The 19,029-nt window shown below is 42.4% G+C and overlaps 1 protein-coding gene across 1 annotated transcript in view; it reads left to right on the top strand.

The window, feature by feature from the left end:
- The window catches only part of LOC147677998 (DNA topoisomerase I, mitochondrial-like), a 1,183,590-nt gene that overhangs the window by 414,125 nt on the left and 750,436 nt on the right, over nucleotides 1-19,029 (top strand). The window contains exon 15 of the mRNA XM_086945880.1: nucleotides 14,415-14,530. Within this exon, the coding sequence (XP_086802006.1) occupies nucleotides 14,415-14,530 (116 nt within the window). The remainder of the gene's footprint in view (nucleotides 1-14,414; nucleotides 14,531-19,029) is intronic.

Here is a 19,029-nt window from a genome sequence, read left to right as displayed (position 1 = left end):
CGAGCGTTGAAGATTTATTTTTTTATTTGACAATGTTTGTACCTTCAAAATTGCTTTTAATACAGTTTTTTCATGCACTTTTTTATATTCCCTTTTTAACACATTTTTGTTGGCTTTCTTTATCTTTGTAATGTTAAAGAGCATATTGCTATTGAGATTTGTAGTTTAATGACCTATTTGAACTTGTATTTTGGCACATGTTTTAGGAAGCTTTTATTTACCTTGCATCCAAGGAGTAGGTGTTGTGTGGTTATAGAGGCCTCAGACTGGGAATTCCACCAGTGTACATGTTCACATTTAAAGTTGACATCTTCCATAAACACTGATTCTAGATATACATTTGCTGGGTGCCCACATGTGATAATATTCTCTGATATGGATTTGCTTACATTTACACTTTCTAGTTGGCATATTATCCGGGCCTTGAACATTCTGTACCAGGGTTAAGTTCACTGTGCAAAATGTTGATGTCTTTCCACTCAGCAATATCTCTGAAAGGGTAGAGCCAATGACAGCCTGACTGGAGGTCCGGCATGGTAAAATGGGTGAAGTTTATTATATAAACAACACCAATCCTTTGTTTAGACATATGAGAATTTCACTGTCTAGGTTGCCCCGTGCCTGAATTACAGCCCAGCTGAACCCTGTTTGTTTAACTTCCTGAGAAGGACGATGGTCTGCTCTGCACAAGAACGGGTACCCAGATTAAACATAGTATTCAGCATTACTAGAATGCTAAAGAAGATAAACAATTCAACCATTGTGCTGTTACATTCATTATATGCATACATATATAATCATATCTATAGCCCTACCTGCACTTCCTAACCTGTTGGGCTTAGGAGGTGCAAATCTGCCAGAATACTTTAGGGTGATCTAACTCCTGAGTTACCTGTACGTATGTTTCATTTGGGAGCCTGTTTTTGTGTGGAGCAAATAGTCCGTTTCAGGAAGGTATACAGTTGGGCTGGAATTCTGGGATAGGGTGCACTCAGAAGTGACGGCAAAATACTCCTTTGTCTAAACAAAGGATTGGTGTAGTTTATATAATAAATTTGACCCATGTTACCTTGCCAGAGCTCTAGTCAGGCAGTCATTATTGATTCTTCCCTTTGAGAACGGTCGCAGAGTGGACAACAACTGTCGCTGAGCTTGTAAATTATTACAGCTGAAATAAACATCACTACAGAACGGGCACATTTTGACTATTTCATGAAGAGAGGAGAAACCCTATGTGAATGAAAACATGCAGGTAGTGTATAGTGCAACTTTTAAAAGCCACATTTTGACAATCAAGCTAAGGCCTAATATTAGTTTTGTGGCATAGTTATGGTCACAATTTATTAAATACTGAAGGACATTTTAACTCTAGTTGCACAAGCTGAGAAACGAGAAAGGGCATTTAAAATGTGCAGTATATAACACTGTACACAAATCTGAGGCCTTATGTCAACTTTAAAATGCTTCATTATGAAAATACCCCACACCTTTCTTAATTAAGGCTATCTGTCCTGCACAAATCTCTGCAATAAACCTGTCCACAATCAATCTGGCCACAGTGATGTCCTCTCCTCAGAACCGCAGCTGGAGCCTGCAGCAGCACACCACAAGGCAGCCATGGCGGGGTAAGAATGGAGGCTGAGAGGAGGGTGTAGGACTTGACCTTTTTGGCAAAAGTTCCCTAAACCTGACATAGAGTTGCCAATTTAGATGCTTTGGGTACTTTGCCACTGCTGATCAGTGTCAAAGTACAAGTGTTCCCTATGAAAAATATAATGGTATTTGCTTGGCCATTATTGGTATGTTTGCCTTACTAGTAAAGTCCCTAGTGATGTGAACTTTGTGTGCCAGGGCTAGTAATGCAAAGGCACTCTTAGTAGGGAACTCATGCTTGCAGTGTAGGCCCTGCAACAGTTTTCTAGTTAGCATGTTGTCCTGACAAGTGCAACCACTTGTCAGGCCTTACTTTATCTTTTTGTATACACACTGGGCACCCCTGTGGTAGGTCCCGGGTATTCCCTGGGCGGGGTGCAGTGTTGGTAAAAGGCAGAACATAACACATACCTTTAGTATATGTCCTGACAGTGAAAAACACTCCATTTCGTTTTTCACTGCTGAAAGGCCATCTTGACCATAGACAGAATGGGTAAGGCTGGGTGTTGGTTGTTAGCCTAGTTTCCTGTAAGTTTATAATGGAGAGGTGAAGTTTAGTATGTATGAACTCAGTGTTATAACACATCTTTCTGTGAAGGTGGTTTTGTCATTGTGTGTTCAGAAACCACTCTTGTAGAAAGTGGCTGAGTTTTGTGCTGTAGGCATTTCTGTGTCTCTGTTGAAATGTGGATCGTTTGTCTAGATCTGAGAGGTGAGAGGAGCTGGGAGAGGTCTTCACCAGGGAGGGGTTTAAATGGCACCACGCTGCCCTGCATCTGAAGAGTATGAGTAGGCGAAGCCCGGGAGGTGAAAAGGCCTGGGCTGGTGCTGTAAACCAATTGACCCATCTCCTGCTGAGTAATTAAGGATCCAGACCCCCAGTATTAAAGGGAGAAAGGTGACACTGGGAGGGAGACACCCAGAATTGATTTAGGGATGGGTCAGGGACCCCTGAGCACAAACTAACTTCAAATAAATTAAGGAGTATTACTATGAGAGATGAAACCATTGAACGTTGGAATGAAACCGAAATGGATTGAGACTGAAAAGGCTTGCACCCATTCTGTGGTCAAGAGGAACCTCTGCTAAAGAAGGAGCAACTGAAGAGTCTGATGTGGAAAGACCAATCCTTTCTTTGTGATCTGGGGCTGGTCTGCAGTTTGCTGTTCTAACAAATGGAAAGGCTGTTGGGACTGTGCTTGGAGGCGCTGAATCTCCCTGTTTGAAGCAGACTGTGCTTTGTGCTGTCTTGTAACCCCAAGGTCCCGACGTGAGATGGCTCCCTGTTTGGAAACACAGGACCATAAAAATTTCCTGAGAAGTCCCAAGCAACGCGGTGTGCGCTTGCTTTTGCGGCTTGAGACCCTCAGAAGTTGTGCCTTTTGATCATGGGCATGCAGGAGTAAGCTTAGTCTCGGATGTGCAGGGTGCGTGTCGTGGTGCAGGCAAAAGCGTTGGTGAGGAGCACCTGGTCGTTGTGTCCATGGGAAGACGAGGAGAGACTCAGACGTGCAGGGTGTGTGTCGTGGTGCAGCCAGGGCGTTGGTGAGGAGTGCCTGGTCATTGTGTGCACAGAAAGAAGAAGTGAATCTTGGACATGCAGAGTGTATGTCCTGGAGCAGCCAGGGCGTTGGTGAAGAGCGCATGGACATTGTGTGCACTGGGAGAAGAGGTGAGACTCGGAGGCGCAGAGTGGGTGTCGTGGTGCAACTAGGGCGTTGGTGAAGAGTGCCTGGACATCGTGTGCACTGGGAGAAGAGGAGAGATTCGGACGCGCAGGGTGCATTTGGAGGTGCAAGCAGAGGCGGTGAAGAGCGCCGGGTCATCGTGAGCACCAGAGAAGAGGCGCGTCTCGGACGTGCAGAGTGCGTGTCAAGGTGCAACCTGAGGTGCTGGTGAGGAGTACCTGGGTAGTGTGTGCAGCGAATTCAAAGTAAGTCTCCACAGTGCTGAGGGCGGGTATCAGTGTTCACTGAGACCGCAGGAAGGAGGGCCAGGTCATTGGGACCTTAAAGTGAAACAGCAGCGGCCCGGGTTGGCAGCCCCGGAGGAGCTGAGTCACCGGCCCGAGCTCGCCGTACCCTATGACGGAGTTCTAGATCAAGGCCCAAGTGGCTGAAGTAGGAGAGGAGAGTGGGGTCGTGCCCCTGTAGGTAACATGGATCACTACCTGGGGTGGGGTTGCAGGCCCGGAGGGACTCTCTTGGCCTCTCGCTTCTGTCAGCTGCGTGAGCCTGTTACTTCGGCTCGGATCTCGGCATGTGCTGCCCCAATGAGGGGCAGTCCTGGGACCAGAGTGAGAAGCAGTACTTTTGTGTCATCATTGATCCATATTGGGGCCACTGTTAAGGGAGCACCTAAACTGTCATATTGCAGTTTGCATTATTGCTACTAACGAACTGTCATATGATGCCTGACCTCATTTCTGCCTGACGAACTACATGCTTGGTGCGCTACACATTGCGTTATTTTTCACTTGCAGAGTATATGATTGTAATGTGGCACATTACATTATTTCTTCATCGCACAGTACATGATGGTAACTAAGCATGGGTGAATTTTGCGAATTCGCGATCCGCGAATTTGTGGATTTGCGAATTCGCGATCCGCAAAATTCGAAAATTTGTGCGAATTTGCGGAATTTAGTTTTTTTGCGCGTTCGCAGGGTTTTTTGCGCGTTCGCAGGGTTTTTTGCGCGTTCGCTGGGTTTTTTGCGTGTTTGCAGGGCTTTTTGCGTCTTCGCGAGCCGCTTGCATAGCGAAGTTACCCATGCAGTCATTTATTGGAGAGGGAGAGAGAGATAGATAGATAGATAGATAGATAGATAGATAGATAGATAGATAGATAGATAGATAGATAGATAGATAGATAGATAGAGAGAGAAAGAGAGGGAAAGAGAGGGAACGAGAGAAAGAAAGAGAGGCCGGATCTCTGAAGGGCCAGATTCCTGAGTTGCCCCTACAGAACATACAGCTTTTTATTTTTAGCAAAATGCATATGAAAATTGTGCTGTAAAGGTCTTTTAGTTTAACCCCTCCTGACAACTCAAAATGGGTGTATTTGCCATCCTCTCCCTTCTTCCTGTTTTTTATATCTGTAAGTGGTTCCTGATGAGGTTTAATTCCTTGGACAGTTGCCTACTTGTAACTATTCTCTGACCCTGCTTCAAGGGTCAGAGCAGGGTCAGAGAATAGTTGCAAGTAGGCAACGAGGCGCCAGGAAGCAATTAGCAGCAGGTGTCCAAGTTGAAGTTAATTTGTTTGTAACCCTTTTGTAAAAGGTTACAAAGAAATTAGGTTCAACTTTTGCACCTGCTGCTGTAACCCTTGCTTGGCTGAAAATTCGTCCCCGCTGATCCGCGAGATTCGCGAATCGTGAAAACGCGGAAAATCCGCAAATTTGCCCGCGAAACGGATTTTACGCCCACTCTTAATGGTAACGTGTTGCATTGCTTTGTTTCTTCCAACTACAGGGCATGCTGGTAGTGATACGCATTGCATTATTCTTTCTATTGCAAAGTACATGACTGGGGTGCTACGAATGGCATGGTTTCGCGGTTGAGATAAATTATTCCCCTAGGGTCTTATTTAACACTTGCAGGTAACCAGCCTTCACCCACCAACAGTCATTTGACCCCTCATACACACTACCCTTGGGATAATACCCCCCCCCCAAAAAAAAATGGTCCACCAAAATAAGCTCACTAAAATTAGGTTATAGGACATGTAACCCCAAATAATTTATTCACATGACCTTAACAGCGGGACGAAAGCACGGAATGTGAGCAGTGGTTTCTCGAGGTCTGACCTTTAAGAGGCGGATGGGCGGCATAATAGGAACAATATAGGACTCCCCTACTGCAGGACCACCACTCCACCATATCAATGTTTCTCTTTCACTGTTTTATATTAATGCATTCTTGAAATTCATCATTCCTCAATAATAGAGCCAACAAGAGAGTTTTAACATAAGGAGCTTTATATCACCTGAGATGGGGATTTAACCACCGGATTCGAAAATTGCACAAGCCCTGAGAGTACCATACAGGGGCACGTCCTCAACTAAAACACAGGTTAATTTGCTGCATACGAGGACAGTTAAGCACGAATAGGGAACCGATAAGAAGAACATCGGTTTTCTTGATATCATTGAGATTATTTTTAACAATTGTCTGAAGCACAAGCCAAATGACATATAAATTTGACAATACACATATATTTACAGATTGATCTACAAGGTATTATGCTGGTCTTGTGTCTTTATTTCGTTTCACTTGGTCAAATTCTTCCACTCCCTTATGCCAACGCGTGGCTTGTGGTTCGGAAAATTGACAAAAGTTTTGTTCAATCTTTTGATTGATTTATTAGGAGGGATTGGGTGTACACTCTCCACTTCTGTAAGCACAGCAATACTTAGTGAATGTCAGGAAATTGTAAGTGCTCATGAAATTGTGTGTAAATGTGCATGAGTGCCCCAAATCTCTATAGACACCCACCGACAGTATCATTGAGATTATGATGGGCGAATAATTTCCCGAAATACCTTTTGCATGAAGGTGGTTTTTAAATGTTGTTGTTACCACCGAAACGCGTCAACGCCAGTTTGGTACACAAGGAATTGTATTGTATTGTATTGTATTGTTATTTATATAGCGCGGTTGCTGCCCAATGGGCGTCCAAGCGCTGAAGTGTGAAGACAGAACTCAGAAGACAGAACTGGGAGTGACGGAGGGTAACCCATCAGGGAACAACAATAAGGATAAGAGCAAGGCTCTAACTTTGTTTCTTTCCCTTTGTTAATTTTGGACCTTAGACAAACAATGGAATTTTCCTTCTGTGAATAGGGTTTCCTCCTTTTTTAGTTAATTGTATGATGTTGTTTTGTCACTGTACTGTGCCACTATAAAGTGTATATGTATAATTTGTTCTTTTTTACTAGATGATCATGAAATTGTATTTTTCAGTATTCCAGTACTTGGAGGACTGATTCTGTGTTTTTAATATTATATATTGCCTAAGAAAATCTTTTAAAATAAATTATTAGTTGTTACATGCGCTATAACCTAACTTTAGTGAGCTTATTTTGGTGGACCATTTTTTGGGGGGTGGGGTGGGTATTATCCCTTGGCTAGTGTCTATGAGGGATCGAATGACTGTTGGTGGGTGAACGCTGGTTACCTGCAAGTGTTAAATAAGACCCTAGGGGAATACTTTATCTTTACTGGTATATAGTGCTCGGTCCCCTAAGACAGTTGAGCATCCTCTCGTTTTTCTACATTGTTTCTCTGTTGCACAGTACACGAGAATATCATTATGCATTGCAGTATTTCTTTCTTTTGCAACGTGTGTGATTCTAGCAATACTACTTGCCTAAACTTTTAAAAACGGTTGGAAGTGAACTTAACTGTTGGTTAGAAGCAGTGGTTGGGATTAGAACCTATCAACCCAACGGAAAGAATACTACCCATTCTTATATTTTGTTTTTGTGTTTTGTGGTCATACCGTATATCTGCTTATATAAAGCTTCCACTCGTTTTATAAAAACTTGTGTGGAGTGTATTTGTGGTGACATAATTGGGTTGCTGTGAGTGTGGTTGAAAATATTGTACACTTGTGCCTTGGAGATAAGCCTGGCTGCTCGTGCCAAGCTACTAATGGGGTGAGCAGGGCTATGTCAGACGGTGTCCTTAATTAGCCTAACATTGAAACGAGGGGTCGAGGACTCCCGCCTTCAGCATTTGGTGGCAACGGTGAGGTATAAGGACCACCACTTCAAACAGGGGGCTGGTGTGAGAAAGCACAGGGGAGTGAGTTGACATGTACAGCATCCCTTCTCCCAAAACTCAGTGGGAAACTACCTTACTCTGTTCACTAGTGAACTCTGTACCCGTGGTACTCCTTCGGTCTATCTCATATTGAGCGAGGAACGCACATATTGTATGGGGGTAGGGGAGGAGAGTGTGAGGTGGTTGTCTGGCATGTGGAAGGGGGCAAGGGAGGCTAGCTGCAGACATTTATCAGCCTGTTTACGCTTTGGGTGTAATGATTTTAGCACCTAACTCAAGGATAAATAGGAAGGGTAAACATGTTAGCATGACACATGCATGTCTTCCTATCATCTAATGACGAGCATAACGTGGAATCCCCAGTGCACACTACGCTGCTCCTCACGTGTTTGTTCTGCCTTAGACTCCATCTGTACTGCATGGAATAAAGGCCACTTTAAGGCTTGCAAGCCAATGCAGGTCTTTGTTATTGCACGTGCCTCATTTGCCATTTTCATTATTGCCAGATACTGAAATCCCAGGGTTTCAATTCAGGAAATTATCTGATAGATGTTCGCGGGCAGCAATCACTAATGGGGCGAGAGTATGGAGAGATGATGTATTTCTCATGCTGGCTGCAGCATCGCTCTTACTTTGATGTGGCGTGAAAGATTGCTCTAGGCTTCAGATGCAAAAGGTTTGTCTTTCCCATTTTTCCCCAGTGATGGAGATAAAAGATGTTCCGATTCAATCAATATCTTCTCCGACAGGCTCCGATCAGATGGTTCTGTGATGAGCAGCTCATGCACAGACATTTCTTTTCTGATAGATTTTTTGCAGACAGGAACTGTAATGAAGAATGACACAATTCTTTTGTTTACGGCATCAGCTTTTTTTTAATTAATCGTCTAATGCTCTGTTGTTTCAGGCTTATAAGTAATTGGAACACCGCTTGAACCAAGGCTTTACTTGCAACGGGTTATAGCGCCTCCTGGATGTGCCTTGCCATTTTCTTAGTGGTAGGGGACACTCCAAACTTATTTAGCAGATTTTTCTGAGAACTATATATATTCTACTGGAGAAGGGGTATACTTCTTGTATTCAGTGCCGATTTGGAACAATTGGCACGTTTCTGAAAATTTTGGAAATTACTTGCAGATTTTCTACATCTGCGCGAATTTTAAGGACAAACCTAAGCGTGTAGAAACTTAAAAAACAAAGGAGAAATTACTGAGGCTAAGGAGGTGGCGCTGTGGTTGTGGCTAATGGCTTTTAGAAAAAAGCTACTAACACTGCAGGCGCTGACCAATGTACAGATTCGTTTTAGGCACAGCTCTGCTTGCTGTGAGGCCGAGTTGGTTCATACACACATGTATAGGAAGTCCTTACAAGAAGCCACGGGCCATGGTCACTCAGTCACCCACTGACGCAACACTTTTAACTGAATGGGTCATGCACTTTTTGGGTGCAGTGTCATGCTTTGGGGAGTGAGGAGGGGTGTGTGTGTGTGTGTGTATGTGTGTGTGTGTGTGTGTGTGTGTGTGGCTGTGTGTGTGTGTGTGTGTGTGTGTGCGCGCGCAGATACCCTTGTATCTGGGAACTGTAGGCCTGCCTAGAAACATGTGGAGGTGAGTGAGACGTTGACATTTCATTAAAAAATGTCTTGAGGTGCACTAGGGGGACAGACCTACATTTTATAACTTGCTAATGTATGTATTGCATTGTAGCATCTGTATGCAGCTTTCTGTCCCTATGTGGGGCATGAGTACCTGTCCTACAGTGTAGCTTGCTATCTATGCAGCTTTGTGGTTGGGAGGGTGTGTTATTTTTTAACCTATATGAGAAGTGTTGTCTTATCATGTTGGATAACCACGGAGATGCAGTTATGTTATGGGACGCAGCACCTGGTTGTGTGATCTGTACAGGTTTGTGATGGGTTAGGCTTGCAAATCCTAATTATGTTGAGGATTAACCAGTTTAGCAACAGGGGCAGTAGACGGCTGTGCGCCCAAGCACCAAAAATGGGCGTAACCAGAATAAAGCTCACTAATTCATACAGTGACATGAGCCAGGCAGGGAAAATGGGAGCATACTGTTGAATAAGTGAAAGAGTTCCAAAAGGGCAAGAATGAGAATTGGTGACAAAAAGCAGTATCCATACTCCATTATCATTTGTTTGATCTGGTCTACTGCTGAACATACACGCCCATTAAGGCAGAAGGATATGTAAGTGCAATCAAGCAAAAACAAAACACACTTAAAAAGGCCCATATTTCACCGATCCATACTAGGCCAAAGGAAGCCCAAATCTGAGGAGCGGATAAGGGCCCCAACCACCCCTCAGGCTCTCAAAGGCAGACGGGAAGCCTTTGTGCGAGCCATAGTTGGTTCACAGCTCAAGTCCCAGCTCGAGGGGCACCCTGCACGCGCGAATGAGAGAGACTAAACCCTTGGTAGCTTGCTGCTTAAATGGAGAAAGAACAAATCCGCTTTCCTTGTTACACTGGTATCCTCACTCCTCAATTTATGCCCAGTACTTCTTGTGGATCTTAGAAACCCCTGTACTTTTCAGTTTACATAACGAGGTATTCTCCTAACTTTTTACAATTTCCCCCAGATCAATTTCCACTTTCATTATTGGTAATGAATGACATTGCAAGGTATATGCCGAAAGAAAGAAGGGAATCCCTCAAAAATCTTACTGATCTAGTCACCGGAAAAGGGAAATCAAATAATCAAAGAAGAACATTACTTGCATGATGTATTTGCTTGTTTTTCTTTTACACCTAAACAGGTAGTTGTAGTGATCCATTCAAGGGTAGGGACCAAACAAATGACCAATAGCAAACTTATCATATATTCAAGTAAATGTCATTTATTACTCAAAATGTTATACATATGTCAATAATTCTTGAAAAATGAATACACAATGTTCACAAACAAACTATTTTCAAATATTCATAGCTCATTAAAACAAATAAAAATCCAAATACCCACCCTCCACCACCCACTTTACCTCAAGATGCCCAAACAATGGAACAGGTTAAATTCTCATCAATACCTCACATACATATTCAACTACACCCATTCTCCACACAAAGAAAAGAAATGCACAAATTACAAAATGTTAAACATGAGCTTCTTAATGCTTAATATGTATAATAGATTCACTTCCAGTTTCTTTACACAGAGCTATTCCAACTTTGTATTCATCATCCATTGCAGGGTAAACGGCTCACTAAAAGTAGACTTGCCGTGCTTTAAAAATTTCGGATTGCATTTCTCAATAATTGAACAGATTTACACCAAATAACTGAAAGTGGGTTCTGCAAACCGAAATCTACCTTTATGCCAAATTCGGTGTAGTTCCATCCAGTGCTAAGGGCAGCACTGCATGTCTAAATACTTTATGGGAATTAACATTGCTCAAACACTTTTTTTTACCTCTCCTCCCCCTTTTTTTTCATAGCCTCCACTTTATTGATAACCCTGACATTTTCCATGCAGGACAAAATTCACTGGGCACCTTTTTTGAAACTTTAGTGAAGATTTGTCAAACGGCAACTCAGAAAAATACTTTACCTCTGGTAACCAGGTACTAACTATAATTACCCACTGGCAAATGCTATAGCCTTATAGCCTGCCGTAGCGGGCTATACCGGCTATTAAAGGCCCACTGAATCGTTAAAGGCCCGAGCCGAAGGCGAGGGACTTTAACGAGACAGCGGGACTTTAATTGCCGGTATAGCCCTGCTACGAAGGGCTATAAGGCTATTAGAACATTCTGCTACTAGAGGGCAGAATGTTCTAACAAATTAAACAAAGGGTTCTCGAAGCTCAAGGGGATATAAATCCCCTCGAGCTTCGAGAAGCCTTTGTTGAACATTGGAATGTTGCTCTGCGGGCCTTTACCGGCCCGTAGAAGCAAGGAGCACTCCATTGTCTGCAATGGAGCTCCCAACATTCCAATGTTCTAATAGTAGGTAATACTTAACGGGTTATTTTCTGCTCGAACAAGAAATGACGAAATATCGCATAGTGATTTCTTTTTTTCTTATTTTGCCCACCCCCCCATGGACCAACAGATATCCTGAATGGTTGTGTAGCACTTACCACATGGACTTTACCATCTCTTCCGTGTAATGGGCAGGGAAACCTAGCCTTCCTAGTACAGCTTGGTTTTTCTGGACTCTGTTGAATGATGAGTGACCATAAGACAGCTGGTGGGCTGTATGGCCCAGCATCATTGCAGTCAAGAGGGTAAGGACCCCTACTTGTCCATGTGGGAAGGTAACATTGTTAGTCGTAGCTCCTTCTTAAACAATTTGTTCCTCTGTCTGTCATCAGGAAAATGAGACCATCCATTAACTAAGTGAACTTGTTCTGTCTTACTTCATCTGCACTACATAAATAAAGGCCACCTTAAGGCTTGCAAACCAATGCAGGTCACTTCTTATTGCACATGCCTCATTTGCCATTTTCATTATTACCATTTACTGAAATCCTAGGGTTTCAATTCAGGACATTATCTGATAGATGTTAGCGGGCAGGAATCAGTAATGGGCCAAGAGTATGGGCTTTCTTGCCAGGAGTATTCAGCGTGATTACTGTTGTGTACTTACTGAGTATAATGATGGAACATAAGTCTCAGTACGCAAAAATAAATGCCAGGGTCCACCATCGGCACGGTCTATGACCAAGATTACCAGGAAGTAATCGAACTTCATGCTAGAAATATGCGTTCTCCTTTCTAAATTGTAGGCGTTGACATGGATATGACATTTAGCATGGCTGATGGGAATTAGGCTTGTTTTCTTCAAATCATGATTTAGAATATCCATTTTTTCTAAATATTTCATAGCCCATTGATTCTGCAATATTTGTATAAAAAGAAATACTCAAATATTCTCATAATAAATGGCATTCTGCAATCCTTGTGTAAAAACTCATCTCTAATATCTTTATAAAAGTGGAGTTGTGATGTACCTTCTCGTCTATTATAAAGAAATGATGTCCAGACCCAAATGTGATAACTTATTACAGTTTTAACAGAATGCCTTCTGCCAGCTGGCAAAGGCAGGTGAGGTCACGTCATGAAGCATAGCCAAAAGAGCAGCTTAAAGATGAAATTGACCTGTTGCTTTTCTTTCCTCTGTTTTTCTAGCTGTTCTGTGACAAGCAGAAAGTAAATGTATGGCATCAAGGTTCGTTTTTGCACTCCTTAGCTAATTCAAGAAAAGTTCAAATCTTTCTGCATGCTTCTGCTTTTAAAAATACAAAATATGACGTAATAAAATGATTACAATATCTTTTTGCCAAAATATATAACCCCCTTCTTTGATGTTTTTAATTTTCCACTAGATTAGATATGTATTCTTTGTTGGCAAATATAAATTCTCTTTCACACGCAACAAGGATTTAAGTGGTTTGTGGGAAAGGTGATGGTGTGACCCCATGTCATACATAAGGATACAACAACTCAACTCAGAAGTTCGATAACCATTTAAAGGAACACACACTTCAGCCCATCTGTAACGTCTTCGTATAGTTGAGTTGTGACATCTCCATGCCTGCTGCCAGCAGACCTTGTAAAAGACCAGTCACAGGCAGAACTGGAATTGCGCTTTAAGAAATTAAAAAGTAGTTTACACTTTTTCACCTCGGTTTCCTTGAAATCAATAGTCATTATCAAAAAGCACACATTATGGCATCATGTTTTTTAGTTCATTACGCAAAAGCAGGAATCTCTCTTCATGTTACAACACATTATAAACTTTCCGTGGTTTTTAAAAAGTTAACTACATTAAACTACTTATATTTGCTACAAATTGTTAGCTGTATATTAGTGTGTTTAATTTTGTGATGCATGTTCAGTATTTAGTCTATCAGCAGCCATAATCTTTCATATGATGGTGCAAGAGATAATTTAGGGTCTTTTGGGAGGGAACATGATTTGACCATCTATCATAAGGCGTAAAATACCCTCTACCGAGCATTAAACATTAAAAGATATTGCGTGTCACTTTGGAGTTCTGTGACCAGTGGCGAAACTCAATCTAAAGCCTCCATTTCTTTATGTATAGTCACAGAATTCCTCGCTGATGTGCCCTATCACTGCTTTCCAAAACCCATTCCTAATTTTCTTATTACAATAGAGTTGTGATGTCTCTAGTCACTTAAAAAAATGAACTGCTGTAGTGTTGTAACGTCCCAATGGCTTGTCAGTGCTAGTAGCAGTGGTGAACGGTTCATCAGAAAAATTTCAGCTGCAGATTCAGCCATGAAATTGAGAACTGTCCTTTCATTTTTCCTATCTGTTTTTCTAAAACAATCAGTGAGAAGCAGAAACGTATTTCTGGCAATTTGTTTATTTTTGCACACTATGAATCATTACAGCAAAAATTGTATTTCTACACATTCTAAGGTACAGTATTTTTTTGCGGAATTTTTAGAATCCGCTCAATCTATCTTTTTGCAACAAACTACTAAATGTGATTTTTTGTGTTTTTTAATTTTGCACTACCGTTATGCTTTTATTCTTTGTCTGCAACTGTGCTATTTCTTTATAGGAAGTATGAGACACCGAGGTGAGTGATTTGTCTGAAGTTGAGAGTATATTCCTGTATTATAAGGAATAAAATAGCCTCTGTTATATGTAAAAGGATCTTGGAGGGCACCTAGGAGTTCCATGACCTTATAAAGAAACTCTGCCTTGAGCCTCCTTCATCTAAATAGAACTTCTTGTAACTTGCAATATACTTAAATTGGTCAGCAGGTGAAACTTAAAAAATATTCATTTTATGCATGGGAGGGACACTATCCCATGTATAACTTGCAGTATAGAAATATAGGATTTTTTCCCTTCAATTTCTGGTATTTGTTTAGAAAAAGCAGTAGCCCTTCATGAGTTTTGAGGAGATGTAAATGTGCAAGTTACTGCAAACCTGCTTCTCTGCTCTGTTTTCTTGTGGAATCTGAATGAACCGCTCTGTTTCAGGTGGGAGGAGCAGAAGTACGAAGATGGCGTCAAGTGGATGTTTCTGGAACACAGGGGGCCCATGTTCGCCCCGCCCTACGAGCCGCTGCCGGATACGGTGAAGTTTTATTATGACGGTACATCTCCTTCCTGACAGCATATCGACCTGTGTGACCCTAATGTCTTGTGTAATGGGCTCATAAGCGCTGATAGCTTTGATATGGATCTTTTTTGTGATAAAAAAACATAGACCCTGAACGAGTCAGATGGCTTATGGAATTCAGCTGAGCAAGGCAGGGAAATGAAAATTGTAGAACAATTCAGTTAAACCTATTAAGCGTAATTTTTTTTTCCTTGCAGAGAAAACTGCTTCTATCATAAATGCAGTGTTAATGGAAGAGACTGTAATGGCAAATCCCACTAACTTTAAGTATTTCTCAGGAGAGCACTGAAGTTGATAGTTCTTGCCGTGAAAAACAGAAATGCTCTATTCAGTAGCATTTTTTCGTTTCTCTCGCTCATGACACATCCCCCCCCAGTCCAATTTAAAAGCACTTGCCTCTACTTGTAATTTTGTTAAATTTTCATTTGAATTAAAATGGCGTTTCATACCCTTGATGAGGTGCAGAAGCACTTTTGGTGCAAAAGTGGCACCCACTGCACACATTTTGGGGATCACCAAGATGGCAAAATGTTTTAGCTCATGCCACCAGTGCAGTTTACCCTGGTCCGAAGTGTGCTCGGAAACCAGGTCAGAGCATGGCCATTGATAACCCAGAAGTAGGCATTGTAGACCCATCAACATACACATGTGGAAAAGATATCATCAGCACCTTTACATAAGCCCATTTACACCCCCCATCCTTTTCCATATTTTTTTTACTGCTCCTGATTTTACCTTTCTGTTTTCTATTAAGCATAAAAAAATGACTATTTATTTTGCGACATCCCCATTATTATTATTAATAATAATATTATTATTATTATTATTATTATTATTAATATTATATTTAAGCTTATAAAGCGTGCAGCTACCCGGAGGTTTCCCGGCGCTAGAGACCAAAAGTGAGGGGAAAAACAGATTGATGGCTAAAGTGACATTATTGGTTGAATAACCAGGACTTGACTTCTCTACGAAATTTAAGATAACAGGGTTCTGTGCGAAGAGATAAAGGAAGAGAGTTCCAGAGAGATGGGGCCAGGACGGAGAAGGAGCGACCTCCCATCCTGGCTCTCTTGACTCTAGGAATTTGGAACCTATGCTGATTAGAGGATCGAAGGGTACGGGCAGGGCTGTATCGATGCACTAAGGTACTGAGGTATGGTGGGGCCTGGCCTGTGTTTCTCCTGTGCTTATAGCAGAGGGCCTTAAAATTCGTGTGGTTTTCAATACGAAACCAGTGCAGTTTACGAAGTGAGTTGGAAGTGGGAGATGTGTTAGGTAATTTACAGAGCAGCCGAGCCGCCATGTTTTGGACTGTCCGTAATTTACGGGTTACCTCTTTGCAAGCCCCCAGGAGAAGAATATTGCCCTAGTCCAGTCTAGAGGTGATTAAGGCCTGGACTACGGTTTTCTGGGTCTCCTGAGGGAGCATCCCGATGATCTTACGAAGCCACTTGATGATGGTAATGCAGGTGGAGGAGATTTTTACCACATGTTTCATGGAAAATTGATCATCAAAAGTGATACCCAGATTACGAGCTGTTTTAGATGGTACGGGGAGCTTACCCATTTGTGCGGGCCAATGTTGGGGGCCCCACAGGGTAGTATTCTTGCCAAATAAGAGAAGCTCTGTTTTCCCCCCATTCAGCTTAAGTTTGTTTTCGTGCATCCACTTTGCGATGTTATTTAGACCTATACAGAGGGAAGAAGGGGTTGAATGGGAACCGGTTGAGAGAGAGTAAATGATCTGTGTATCATCAGCGTATGAGTAGATGGTTAGCCCTGCCTGTTCTGCAATGTAGGCCAGAGAGCTGACGTACAGATTGAAAAGTAGGGGGCTTAGGATGGCGCCCTGGGGAACACCATGCGCTGATTTATAGATCTGAGAGGCAGAGGAAGGGGAAAAAACTTGAAAAGTGCGGTCTGAAAGAAAGCTAATGAGCCAGTTGAGGGCTGAGCCGGTGATGCCAGATGATCTAAGGATATTGATGAGGATGTGGTGGGAGACCGTATCAAAAGCAGCACTCAAGTCGAGTAGAATGAGTGCTATGGTCTCCCCCTCATCCATCCGGCAACGAATAGTTTCTGAGACCCCCAACAGGGTGGATTCTGTTGAGAAGCCGGATGTGAAACCAGACTGAGACGGATGGAGGATCTTATTGGATTCAACATGCTGAGTGAGTTGTGTGATAACATGTTTTTCTAATATTTTTGAGAAAACAGGGAGGAGAGAAATGGGACGGAAATTGAATAGGTTGTTGGTGTCAGCATTAGCCTTTTTTAATAGTGGCTTGATCATAGCATGTTCCACGCGGAGGGGACCTTGGCTTCTCTGAGGGAGGAATTAAGTAAATCCAGAATAATATTAAGAGAGGGGGTGTCCAGAGTTTTTAATATTTGAGGGGGAAGTGGATCCAGTGGAGAACCAGATTTAATATTGTTGATGATGTTGGTGAGTGAGGAGCTGTTGAGAAGGTTCCAAGTACTAATTTGCTGGGCAGGTGGAATATGGATTTCCTTTAAGTGTTCGGATTCAGGAAAGATCATAGAAACCAACCTGTTGGTGGAGCTACTCAGTTGAAGAGGAGTAGTGAGCTTGTCCACAGAAGCTTCTGGGATACATAGGGTGGCCGGATTGGGTAGTTTTGGGGAAGGGGAAGGGGAAGGGGAAATCGGCTTGTCAAAATCAACATAAATAGAGTCAATTTTGGAAATAAAAAATTCAGCTAGGGAATTGCATTGTGGGGCGTCTAGGCAGGGCGCTTTGGGCTGGCATGCTGCTCCAGATAATTCTTGTACAGCCTTAAAAAGAGCCTTGGGGCGATTTTGTGCCTCGAGTATTGTGATATTGACGTAGTCTCTTTTTGCAGTTCTGCAGAGTGTATGATAATTATTTAAGGCAGTCTTGTATCGTTGTTTAGAGCTTGTCGTAATGTGTGCGCCACTTGCGCTCAAGATATTTACATAGTGTTTTTTCTTTTTTCAATGCATCTGTGAACCAGGGCGCAGGGGGGTGATGCTGGTTGTGCTTTTTCTTTTGCAAGGGTAGACATACATTAACAGCTTCAGTTAGCCAGGTGTTAACTAGGGAGTCTGCTTCAGTGTTGTTAACTTTAGTACAGGGTATAGTATTCTCAAGATAAGCGTTACATTTTTTAGGGTCCAGATTAGTCCATTTTCTGAAAGGTCTAGATTCAGTGAGGGTCGAGGGAAGGTTGGGCGAACAGTTAGTAGTGACAGAAAAGGTCACCAAGTAGTGGTCTGACCATAAGATGGGTAGAGATGGGCTGCACACAATGGATTCAAGATTGGAGCGGATGGGGTCAAGAAGATTCCCAGCTTTATGGGTGGGGCCAGAGTTGTGTAAAATGATGTTGAGAGCTGCTAGGTCCTGAAGAAGATTGGATGTAATTGAGCAAGATGAGTCATTAAAGTGCAGGTTTAGGTCACCGATAATCGTGAAATTCGTGGAGTCCTGCAGTAGAGGGGCAATAAGCTCGGGAAGGGCAGATGCCCACAAGCTGGCAGAGCCAAAATTGTTTAATGTTTAGTGACATTTGTGTAGTTCTGGTTTGCAGAAACTGACTGCCTATTTAAATTCTGCAGCTAGGTGACTTGAGGATGCGGCATAAAAAGTGGGCTCGGATCAGAAGTCTACATTTTTGGCCTTGTCTTTTCACAAATGGAGTGCTGATAGCCAGAGTTTAGGTCCAAGTTATGTTTATCATCTAAGATGCATGTACATGCAGAAGTGTAAAGGTTGTGGCCTGAATGGTTGGTACTTGGAGATTCTGGTTAGGACGGTAGACGTTGGGAGATTTCTGATGAGGAGTAACTTGTGCATGGTTACTTGTACTTCAGTGGAGGAGGATTAACGTGTGGCATTTAATTTGCCCAACACCCAATCCTAGTAGGCGCATTTTGAAGGGGGCGTATGTTTGATGGGTTAGGATTTGAGCAGTTTGTGGTTGACTTTGGTGCTGATTTATCCAGTGTGATCCACTCAAGAATGTTTTCTTCTTGGAAGGTTGGGATCCCATTGACAGTTCAACCAAAGAGAGAAATGAACTACAGGGTAGTCTAATAGCAAGGTAATGTAGGAAAGACACTCATAGGAACTGTCATATTAAAAAAAAAATCTAAAGGTGACTGGAGAAGGTGGGGCAAAGTCAAGATACCAAGAGCTGCAAGAAAGTGAATGGAGGACCCTGAGTAGTGGTCCTATGTGCAATGTCAGAAGACGAGACACAGTGCTGCCTACATATTATTGGTTACAGATGGTACCCAGTGAATATCTGGGCAATTAATGTTTCATTGCGTTATAGACTGTTACACTAGTGCAGCAGCAAGTGGGTAATGGCATATTATACAAGGGTGTTTCAAAGGGAGATGGTGGTCTCATTTCATAAGGCGATGTGGTTTCACATATGAGTAAAGCTATTGGTTGATCTTCGAATGTATCTAATCGTGAAA

This window comes from Lissotriton vulgaris, chromosome 12 (assembly GCF_964263255.1).
Source record: "Lissotriton vulgaris chromosome 12, aLisVul1.2, whole genome shotgun sequence".
NCBI lineage: Eukaryota > Metazoa > Chordata > Amphibia > Caudata > Salamandridae > Lissotriton > Lissotriton vulgaris.
The sequence above is the reverse complement of the archived record's forward strand: the minus strand, read 5'-3'. Positions and strand labels throughout refer to the sequence as shown.